Source organism: Chiloscyllium plagiosum, unplaced genomic scaffold (genome assembly GCF_037043375.1).
Source record: "Chiloscyllium plagiosum isolate Xiang-an unplaced genomic scaffold, Cpla_swu_hap1 HiC_scaffold_13, whole genome shotgun sequence".
Taxonomy (NCBI): domain Eukaryota; kingdom Metazoa; phylum Chordata; class Chondrichthyes; order Orectolobiformes; family Hemiscylliidae; genus Chiloscyllium; species Chiloscyllium plagiosum.
Window position 1 is genome coordinate 3,866,328 of NW_028270151.1, and position 12,200 is coordinate 3,878,527.

The window sequence follows — 12,200 nt, forward strand, 5'->3', positions numbered from 1 at the left end:
CACTGCATATTTTCTTTCATGGCTTCACAAGTACGGAGTCCATCACTCTCAACATCATGGGGGTTATCTATGACCAGGAACTCAGCTGGAATCGCCATATAAATAGCATGGCTACAAAAGCATGTCAGATACTAGGAATAGTGCAGCAAGTAACTCATCTCCTGACTCCCCGTTGCCTATCTACCATCTAGAAGGCACAAGTCAGGAATGTCTTGGAATATTCCCCACTTACCTGGATTAGTGCAGCTCCATCAACACTTGAGGTTTGGGACAATCCAGGATGAAGCAACCCACTTGATTGGCACCACACTCCTCCTACCACCAAAATTGAAAGCAGCAGTTGGTTCCATCCACAGGCTGCACTGCAAAGATTCACCCAGGCTCCTGAGACAGCAACTTCCAAACCCCCAACCAGTATTGGCCAGAAGGACAAGGGCAGCAGATACCCAGGAGCACCAGCACCAGCAAGCTACTCACCATTCTGACTTGAAATATATCGCTGTTCCTTCACTGTCACTGGGTCAAAGTCTGGGACTTCCTTCCCTGAGGGCATTGTGGGTCAACCTACAGTACATGAATTGCAGTGGTTCAAGAAGGCAGCTCACCACCACCTTCTCAAGTGTACCTAGGAATGGGCTATAAATATCCACATCTTGAATTTTAAAAACCCAGTTATTTGAACAAGCTTTTGGTAACCTTCCTAATAACGCCTTCCTTGATCTAAATTTTTTTTTTGTTGTATGTACCTTTGTGGTGCACTTTGAGATATTTTAGTATGCTAATGATGTTGTAAAAATGCACATTACTGTTGTAGTGTTACATAGCTCAAATTGGTGTCTCCCAAAACAAGATGTTTTGTATAATAAAAGCTGTAACTTACTGGATATATGAGAATTCCACACATCTGCTGAAGCACTAGTGACAATGCTGCAGTTGTGCATTCTAATTATAAATTAGGGAAGGGGTACTGAAATTCCCCTAAAGATATTCTGTAACTAACTTTTCAGATATTTTTGAATTGTACAAGGCCAGTTCGAGTCAGACAGTAGGGAGCCCAATGTTTGGAGACTGTTTTAATAGTGTGCTTATTCCTGATAAGAGTTATATTAATTTCTGATACATTCCATTTCAGTTTGTGGATTGTGTTTAATTTTCTTTTGCAGTTAAGGTTTATCTAGCATTTAATTCTTTTTATGGTTGCCATGCTTGTTCTAATGTTCATTATTATTTTGCAGTATCATGAATGTAGCAGCATTTCCTTCCCCTGCCGCTGATATGGCTGAAATTAACCGCATCCAGTATGAGATGGATTACACTGAAGGCATTAGCCAGCGAATGAGAGTACCCGAGAAGCTACAGGTTGCACCAGAAGATGGTGAAGACAGGTGGGCAAAAGGCGATTGTCAGAACAACACAGTTGTGATGGAGGTGCCAGAAAGGATTTTTATAGCAGGTACTCTATTCCTGGTTCAGGCTAAAACTATAGTAAAGAAATATTATGTCACAACTGAATTACATTGAATGTACAACATCATAATAAACATGAGGCTCAAAGGGCTCTGAAGTGATGTTTGTGCTTCATACAGACCTTCTCTAGCTTTATCAACATATCTTTCTAATTCTTTTTCACTTACATATCTAGCTTCCTCTTAAATACATCAATGTAATTCATCTCAATCACTCCATACAGTAGTGAGATTCACCACTCTCTGGGTGAAGATATTTTTAGGACATTTAAAGATGTTTTTTAAGAGTATCAAACTGTAGGGCATATCTTCAGAGTAAGCTGTCACCCAATTAAGACAAAGGTGAGGATTTTTTTTTTTAAAGAGAGCTTTCATCTGCCAATAAGGTTGCCAGAAATCTTCCAGAAGTCTCCACGTTCTTAATTGATTCTAGCCACTTGGTAGATAGCAAATTTCCCTCCACTGTTTAAGAAGGGAGACAGAGAAGAAAGGGAAGTACAGATCTGTTAGCCTTGCATCTGCAGTAGCAAGACATTATAATCTAATGTAAAGGACAGGATAGATAGGCACTGCATGATAATGATATGTTTGGGCATAGTCAGTGTTACAGGGGTCAACTTGACAAATTAATAAGAGAACTTCAGGAAAACAGGACAATGATTGTTTACCTCATATGAAGAAAATAACACAGGCCAAAGCTTGCTGTACTGCATTACAGAATACCTTCAAATGTAATACAAATGACAGCATGCATATTACAATTCCCACACTTCAATATCTATGTGTCCAATATCATCTTTGCTTCCAAAGTTAAAAATTGCACAACACCAGGTATAGTCCAACAGGTTTATTTGGGAGTACAAGCTTCCAGAGCGCTGGTAGCTGGTGGGACAGGATCATGGGACACAAAAGCTCTGAAATTTCTAAATCCCCTGCTAATATTTTTAAAATACATTCTTTTATCCCCATCCTTACCCCCACAGTACCACCTAACTGCGGTAGTGCTGATATTTTCCCCAGCACCCATAATTGTGTGCGCGCAGGTGTGAGACAAGGTGAAGGACAACAAGTGTACAAATCTTTATTCAATTTCCACCAGGAAGAAAGGCAACACCCGAGTGGCCAGTGACAAGCAATGCCCTTCTCATCAAAGGACAATGCGTGATCAAACAGTAAAGGGGAGGGAAGGGGTTAAATCAAAATAGAGTTGGAGGGGGAAATAAAGCACTCCACTCCTTGCACGACCCACCTCTCCCAACAGCTCGAGGGTGTTGGTAGACACTGCGTGCTCCCTCTCCAGGGACACACAGGCTCGAACATAACCACAGAAGAGGGGCAGGCAATTGGCCATAACAACCCCTTCTGCGGCCTGCTGCCTGGACCTGTTTATGGCCAGTTTGCCAGGACCAGGAGCAGACCCACGAGGAAATCCTCTGACCTACTCTTCCCCCCTCTGTACCGGGTGCCCAAAGATCAGGAGCAAAGGACTGAAGTGCAACCAAAAGCATAGGAGAAGGTTCTCTAGAAAATTGAAAAGGGAGTGCAAGCAACCACACCCGATATATACGTGGTCCACGGACTCCACAGCACCGCATGCAGGGGTGAGCGCAGACGGGATTCCACCACACACCTGAGCAACCTCCAACTGGTGCTCTGTCGGGTCCGAGTACCGCCATTTTAAGGCGTCAAATGGCAGTGGCCACGAACCAGATGTCTACCGCTGCCCTGCTCGCTATATCCTGCGGTAGCGTCCAGCCCAGACTTCCGCCACCCAGCATGTCCCCGACCGTGGTCACCCTCACAGCCACGGGCCTCCCCTCCGACAGCCACTTGAACCTGCAACAGGCACAATATATAGCAGAGGAATAATGGCAAGATAATTTGAGGTAATTAAGAGTGTCAACAGGTGAGTACAAATTGTGAGAGTAGTGTCAGCAGGCTGAATAACAAGTCTTTTCAGGTAATCAGGAGTGTCAACAGATTAATACAACTGGTGTAAGTAAAATGTCAACAGCTCAATTACGAGTGAAGGGATGATCTATGCACTAATTAATTAAGGCAGAGAGATAATTACAAATAATGAAAAATAAGATCGTACTGGAGACAAACAAAATGGTTAGAATAACGAGTAGGTATCAGTGTCGCATGACGAGGGTTTAGCCAAAGTAACAAGTAATCAAAAACTATACAAACTAATAAAGGTAGCCTTGATTTGGAGGAGCCGGTGTTGGACTGGGATGGACAAAGTTAAAAATCAAACAACACCAGGTTATAGTCCAACAGGTTTATTTTGAGCCTCCTGGTGTTGTGATTTTTAACTAATTAAGATAGAGACTTGTTATTCAGTTTGTCGACACTACTCACGCTATTTGTACTTACTGGGTTGACACTCTTAATTGCCTCAAATTATCTTGCCATTGTCTCTTGACCTTATGTATTGTGTGAGGAGAGAGTGAGGTCTGCAGATGCTGGAGATCAGAGCTGAAAATGTGTTGCTGGAACAGCGCAGCAGGTCAGGCAGCATCCAGGGAACAGGAGAATCGATGTTTCGGACATAAGCCCTTCTGAAGAAGGGCTTATGCCCGAAACGCCGATTCTCCTGTTCCCTGGATGCTACCTGACCTGCTGCGCTGTTCCAGCAACACATTTTCAGCTTATGTATTGTGTGCCTGTGCACCTCCATCCACTTTACCTGACAAAGAATTAGTACTCCAAAAGCTTATAATTTTAAATAAATTTGTTGGACTGTACCTGGTGTCATGTGACTTCTGATCTTGTCCACCGCCAGTCCAACACCGGCATCGCCACATCATGGCTAGCATGCTATTAGGAAAACCACAAGAATGTTAGCCTTTATTGCAAGAAGATTTGAGTACAGGAATAGTGAAGTGTGGCTTGAATTAAACAGAAGCTTGATCAGACTACACCTTAGGCCCAGTTTTGGTCTCTATGTCAGGAAGTATTTAATTGCCAAAGAAGGCTTGCAATGAAGGTTCACCAGACTTGTTCCCAGGTTGGCGGGACTGTGTTATGAAGAGAAATTGGGTCTCTATCCTCTAGAATTTCAAAGAATGAAAGGTGATCTCATTAAAGCTAATCAAATAATTAAAGGGATGTCCTTGAAATCCTTCAACACAGAGAGCTGTGAAGTTCAGTCTTTCAGTTTGTTTAAGATAGAGGTTGATAGATTTCTGACTACTAGTGACGTCCAGGGTTATGTGGATGAGGTGGGCATAAACCATTGAAGTGTTCAGTCAGCCATGATGGTATTGAATGGTGGGGCAGCGCAATGGTCTGCACCAGTTCTTATATCCCTACAATTTTCTTTTCTATTGAGAGCAATGAATCTGTAGAATTCTTTGCATTAGAGGGTTGTAGAGAGTCTTCAAGTATGTTTAAGGATCAGATACATTTAGATCAATAAGAAAATTAATAGCTGTAGAAAAATGTAAGAATGCGGAGTTGAAGGTTTTCAGATGAGCTATCTCATTGAATGGGAAAGCAGATTCCTCCGGCTGTATTCCCTACTTCTCCTACACATTGAATTTTTGGGATATTACTCATGTCTTCCACTGTGAAGACTGTCGAGAAGTAATTATTCAGTCCCTCAGCCATTTCTTTGTCCCCACTACTGTCTCTCCAGCATCATTTTCCACTTTGTTCCCTCTTTTGCCCTTTATAGATATAAAAAAAACTTTTAGTCTTTTTTATAAGGGGCCCGCCTACCCCACCCCCTATTTATTTCTCATCCCTCTTTCCCCCTTCACATTCCTGATGAAGAGATTATGCCCGAAACGTCGACTCTTCTGTTCCTCAGATGCTACCTAACCTGCTGTGCCTTTCCAGCGCCACCCTTTTTTGACTCTGATTCTCCAGCATCTGCAGTCCTCACTTTGTTCAAATTGCAAACCATACCATGTAGAAGTTATGCTTTGCTGAAAATGTATTTGTTGGCTGCTAAAAAGCACCACCTGTGTTTCTAGTATTATTTTGTGCATGTTTTCTGTGCCTCTATTCTGTCCACCAAAGCCAACTTCTGCAATACTGCATTTTTCAAGTGATTGCAAATTATGACCAGTTCCTAACACACAGGAAGTTGCACTTTTAGTTTGAATGTTGTGTATCATTTATGTCCTTCGCTGTAAGGGATGGAGGCACTGGTATTTGCTCCAAGGCTAATCCATCGTAGAGTCCTACAGCACAGAGATAGGTCATAGAGATGTACAGCATGGAAACAGACCCTTCGATCCAACTCGTCCATGCCGACCAGATACCCCAACCCAATCTAGTCCCACCTGCCAGCACCTGGCCCATATCCCTCCAAACCCTTCCTATTCATATACCCATCCAAATGCCTCATAAATGTTGCAATTGTACCAGCCTCCACCACTTCCTCTGGCAGCTCATTCCATACACGTACCACCCTCTGCGTGAAAAAGTTGCCCCTTACGTCTCTTTTATATCTTTCCCCTCTCATCCTAAACCTATGCCCTCTAGTTCTGGACTCCCCGACCCCTAGGGAAAAGACTTTGCATATTTATCCTATACATGCCCTATAAGGGCGGCACGGTGGCACAGTGGTTAGCACTGCTGCCTCACAGCGCCAGAGATCTGGGTTCAATTCCTGCCTCAGGCGACTGACTGTGTGGAGTTTGCACGTTCTCCCCGTGTCTGCGTGGGTTTCCTCCGGGTGCTCCGGTTTCCTCCCAGAGTCCAAAGATGTGTAGGTCAGGTGAATTGACCACGCTAAATTGCCCGCAGTGTTAGGTAAGGGGTATGGGTGGGTTACGCTTCGGCGGGTCGGTGTGGACTTGTTGGGCCAACGGGCCTGTTTCCACACTGTAATGTAATCTAATCTAATCTAATGCCCCTCATAATTTTGTAAACCTCTATAAGGTCACCCCTCAGCCTCCGACGCTCCAGAGAAACAGCCCCAGCCTGTTAAGCCTCTCCCTATAGCTCAAATCCTCCAACCCTGGCAACATCCTTGTAAATCTTTTCTGCACCCTTTCAAATTTCACAATATCTTTACGATAGGAAGGAGACCAGAATTGCACCAGAATATTCCAACAGTGGCTTAACCAATGTCCTGTACAGCTGCAACATGATCTCCCAACTCCTGTACTCAATACTCTGACCAATAAAAGAAAGCATACCAAATGCCGCCTTCACTATCCTACCTACCTGCAACTCCACTTTCAAGGACCTATGGACCTGCACTCCAAGATCTCTTTATTCAGCAAAACTCCCTAGAACCTTACCATTAAGTGTATAAGTTCTGCTAAGATTTGCTTTCCCAAAATGCAGAACTTCTCATTTATCTGAATTGAACTCCATCTGCCACTTCTCAGCCCATTGGCCCAACTGGTCAAGATCCTGTTGTAATTTGAGGTGACCCTCTTCGCTGTCCACTACACCTCCAATTTTAGTGTCACCTGCAAACTTACTAACTGTGCCTCTTATGCTCGCATCCAAATCATTTATGTAAATGACAAAAGGTAGAGGACTCATCACCGATCCTTGTGGCACTCCACTGGTCACAGGCCTCCAGTCTGAAAAACAACCCTCCACCACCACCCTCTGTCTTCTACCTTTGAGCCAATTCTGTATCCAAATGGCTAGTTCTTCCTGTATTCCATGAGATATAACCTTGCTAATCAGTCTCCCATGGGAAACCTTGTTGAATGCCAAACAGAAGTCCATATAGATCACATTTACAGCTCTGCCCTGATCAATCCTCTTTGTTACTTCCTCAAAAAACTCAATCAAATTTGTGAGACATGATTTCCCACACACAAAGCCATGTTGACTATCCCTAATCAGTCCTTGCCCACCACCGACATCAGGCTCACCGGTCTATAGTTCCCTGGCTTGTCCTTACCACCCTTCTTAAACAGTGGCACCATGTAAGCCAACCTATAGTCTTCTGGCACCTCACCTGTGACTATCGATGCAAGAGGCCCAGCAATCACTTCTCTAGCTTCCCACAGAGTTCTTGGGTGCACCTGATCAGGTCCTGGGGATTTATCCACTTTTATGCGTTTCAAGAAATCCAGCACTTCCTCCTCTGTAACATGGACTTTTTGCAAGGTGTCACCATCTATTTTCCTACAATCTATATGTTCCATATCCTTCTCCACAGTAAATACTGATGAAAAATACTCATTTGGTATCTCCCCCATTTTCTGCGGCTCCACACAAAGGTCGCCTTGAGGGGCCCTATTCTCTCCCTAGTTACCCTTTTGCCCTTAATGAATTTGTAAAAACTCTTTGGTTCTCCTTAATTCTATTTGCCAAAGCTATCTCATGTCCCCTTTTTTTGCCCTCCTGATTTCCCTCTTAAGTATACTCCTACTTCCTTTATACTCTTCTAAGGATTCACTCGATCTATCCTATCTATACCTGACATATGCTTCCTTGTTTTTCTTAACCAAACCCTCAATTTCTTTAATCATCCAGCATTCCCTATACCTACCAGCCTTTCCTTTCGCCCTAACAGGAATATACTTTCTCTGGATTCTCATTATCCCATTTCTGAAGGCTTTCCTTTGGTCCAAATTGGTCCATGCTGATCAAAATGTCCATCCACGCAAACCCCATTTCCTTGCACTTGGCGCATATCTTTCTTATCCTTTCCTATCCATGTGTTTGTCCAAATGCATTTAAATGTTATTAATCTACCTGCATCAAACATGTCTGTTGGCAGCTCATTCCATATGCGTGCCACCCTCTGCATTTTTAAAGTAGTTGCCCCTTGGGTTCCCTTTTATTCTTTCCCCTCTAACCTTAAACTGATGCCCTCTAGTCCTCGATTCCCCAACACTGGAAAAGACTGAGTGCATTCACCCTATCCATGCCTCTCATGATCTTATACACATCTATAACCTCCCCCCTCAGTCTCCTACACTTTAAGGAAAAATGTCCTAGTTTGTCCAACCTCTCCCTATAACTAGGACCATTGAGTCCAGACAACATCCTTGTAAATTTCTTCTGCACTCTTTTCATTTTAGTAATATCTTTCATGTAAACAAAGTGACCCAAACTGAACGTGATACTCCAAGTGCGGCCTCACCAATGTCCTGTATAACTGCAACATAACTTCCAAACTTCTATGCTCAGTGCCCTGTGTGATGAAGGTCAGTATGCCAAAAGCCTTCTTCACTGTCCTGCCTACCTATGACTCCACTTTCAGTGAACTGTGAACCTGAACTCCAAGATCCCTCTGTTACACTAAACTCCTTAAGGCTCTAATATTCACCATGAAACTCCTACCTTGATTCGACATTCCAAATCATTGATATCAATAACAAACAGTAATGGGCCCAGCGCCAACCCCTGAGGCACTCCCCTAGTCACAGGCCTCCAGTCCGACAGGCATCCTTCCACACTCCACGCTTCAGGCTCTCTGCCTTTATTCCTGATGAAGGGCTTTTACCTGAAACGTCGATTTTGCCTGTCCTCGGATGCTGCCTGAATTGCTGTGCTCTTCCAGCACCACTGATCCAGATTCATACAATCCAGACAATTTTGTGTCCAATTTGCCAAATCCCCCTGGATTCCATGATTCTGACCTTCAGAACAGCTTACCATGTGGAATCTGATCAAAGGCCTTACTGAAGTCTGTGTCGACTACATCTACCACCCTGCCCTCATCAACTTTCCTGGTTATTTCATCAAAGAACTCTAACAAATTTGTGAGGCATGATCTCCGACTCACAAAGCCATGCTGACTACTCCTAATCAAACCCTGTCTTTCCAAATGCAGTGCAAGCAAGGTACCAAAGTTTGTAATTCTCTACCCGAGAGAACTTTGCAAATGGAGATGAGGTAGTTCAGCCTGCTCCTGTGTCTTATGTACATAATGAGGTATTACATTCTTTGCACACACACAGATCCTTCTAGGTTATCTGACCTAAGTGTTCCATCTTCGTTCTGAAGAAAGAAACAAACTACAGCATTTAAAAGGCATCTGGATGGGTATATGAATAGGAAGGGTTTAGAGGGATAAAGGGCCAAGTGCTGGCAAATGGGGCTAGATTAAGTTAGGATATCTGGTCGGCATGGACAATTGGACCGAAGGGTCTGTTTCCATGCGGTACATCTCTGACTCTACTTTTGCAGTGTTCTTCTCATAGTTAGTTTCCACCCACAATGTCCCAATCTCCGCCATGACCAAGGCAATGAACCAGGTGCCGAATCCACTCCAATTAGATCGGAGATTGAACCCCATTACATTGGCACCAAACCAGTTAACAATAGTAGCCCAGTTTACTGAGCCAACTGATCTCTGAAGGAGTCTTGAGTTCTGTGGCAATGTGCATTTTGTAATTTGGAGCTTTGGATACTTGAGTAGAGGATTTGATTTTTGTCCTCAGCAATCAAGAGAGCAGGAATCTCCTCTACAGTCACCACCTGCTATTGATGTATTTTGGAAGGATTTGCAGATTCTTACTCAACCTATTTGGCTGTGTTATGAATGCATCCTCTTTCGCCATCATGCATAGGAGTGGTTCTTGAACCCATGGTATATGATAAATACTTTGATACCCATTTTATTGTATACTTGTGGCATAATTTATATTTCAGAGCAGAGATTTGTGAAGTTGTAATCTTTTTAAAAACCTTTTGAGTCCAAAAAATAATCCATACAATAGTCTATATAATTTAAGGGAAAAAGGCAGGAAAGTGGGTTGAGGTTTGTCAGATCAACAATGATCGCATTTAATGGTAGAGTGGACTCGACATTTAAATAGGAGAAAGTGAGTACTGCAGATGCTGGAGACCAGGGTTGAAAAATGTAGTGCTGGAAAAACACAGCAGGCCAGGCAGCATCCGAGGAGCAGGAGAATCGACGTTTCGGGCATAAGCCCTTCTTCAGGAATGAGGCTGATGTGCCAAGTGGGCTGAGATAAAAGGTAGGGGGGAGGGAATTTGGGGAAGGGGTGCTGGGAATACAATAGGTGGAAGGAGGTGAGGGTGAGGGTGATAGACCGGAGAGAGGGTGGGGGCGGAGAGGTCGGGAAGAAGATTGCAGGTCAAGAGGGCGGTGCTGAATCCGGGGGTTGGAACTGAGATAAGGTGGGGAGGAGGGGAAATGAGGAAGCTGGAGAAGTCTATATTCATTCCATGTGGTTGGAGGGTTTCTAGGCGGAAGACGAGACGCTCTTCCTCCAGGTGTCATGTGGTCAGGGTCTGGCGATGGAGGAGACCAAGGACCTGGATGTCCTTGGTGGAGTGGGAGGGGGAGTTAAAGTGTTCAGCCACGGGGCGGTTGGGTTGGTTGGTGCGGGTGTCCCAGAGGTGTTCCATGAAACATTCCGCAAGTAGGCGGCCTGTCTCCCCAATGTAGAGGAGACCACATCGGGTGCAGCGGATACAGTAAATGATGTGTTTGGAGGTGCAGGTGAATTTGCGACGGATATGGAAGGATCCATTGGGGCCTTGGAGGGAGGTGAGGGCGGAGGTGTGGGCGCAAGTTTGCACTTCTTGCGGTTGCAGGGGAAGGTGCTGGGAGTGGAGGTTGGGTTGGTGGGAGGTGTGGACCTGACGAGGGAGTCATGGAGGGAGTGGTCTCTCCAGAACGCTGATAGGGGTGGGGAGGGAAATATATCCCTGCTGGTGGGGTCTGTTTGGAGGTGGCGGAAATGACGGAGGATGACACGATGTATCCAGAGGTTGGTGGGGTGGAAGGCAAGGACCAGTGGGTTATAGTCAAGGGGGCAGTAGGAGGAGGTATCCACGAATTCGCGTCTAGCTTCAGCAGTGTAAAGATCGGTGCGCCAAACTACCTCTCGTCCTCCCACGTGGAGGTTGAACAGTTCATCCACTTTACTAACACCTTCCACCCCGACCTCAAATTTACCTGGACCGTCTCAGACTCCTCCCTCTCCTTTCTAGATCTCTCCATTTCTATCTCGGGCAACCGACTCAACACAGGCGTTTTACTACAAACCGACCGACTCCCACAGCTACCTAGATTACACCTCTTCCCACCCTGCCCCCTGTAAAAATGCCATCCCATATTCCCAATTCCTTCGCCTCTGCCACATCTGCTCCCAGGAGAACCAATTCCACTACTGAACTACCCAAACGGCCTCCTTCTTCAAACACCGCAATTTCCCCTCCGACGTGGTCGACAATGCTCTCCACCGCATCTCCTCCACTTCCTGCACCTCTGCCCTTGAACCCCACCCCTCCAATCACCACCAGGACAGAACCCACTGGTCCTCGCCTTCCACCTCACCAACCTCTGGATACATCGTATCATCCTCTGTCATTTCCGCCACCTCCAAACAGACCCCACCACCAGGGATATATTTCCCTCCCCACCCCTATCAACGTTCTGGAGAGACCACCATCTCCGCGACTGCCTCATCAGGTCCATACCCCCCACCAACCCAACCTCCACTCCCGGCACCTTCCCCTGCAACCGCAAGAAGTGCAAAACGTGCGCCCACACCTCCACCCTCACCTCCCTCCATGGCCCCAATGGATCCTTCCATATCCGTCGCAAATTCACCTGCACCTCCAAACACATCATTTACTGTATCCGCTGCACCCGATGTGGTCTCCTCTACATTGGGGAGACAGGCCGACTACTTTCGGAATGTTTCATGGAACACCTCTGGGACACCCGCACCAACCAACCCAACCGCCCCGTGGCTGAACACTTTAACTCCCCCTCCCACTCCACCAAGGACATCCAGGTCCTTGGTCTCCTCCATCGCCAGACCC

At 45.3% G+C, this 12,200-nt stretch overlaps 1 protein-coding gene across 7 annotated transcripts in view; it reads left to right on the forward strand.

Moving 5' to 3' along the window:
• mffa (mitochondrial fission factor a) overlaps positions 1-12,200 on the forward strand; it is a 46,006-nt gene that overhangs the window by 3,731 nt on the left and 30,075 nt on the right. For all 7 annotated transcript variants that reach the window (XM_087993281.1, XM_087993283.1, XM_043702855.2 and 4 more), the window contains exon 2: positions 1,236-1,453. In XM_087993281.1, the coding sequence (XP_087849407.1) occupies positions 1,240-1,453 (214 nt within the window). In that variant the 5' untranslated portion in view covers positions 1,236-1,239. The remainder of the gene's footprint in view (positions 1-1,235; positions 1,454-12,200) is intronic.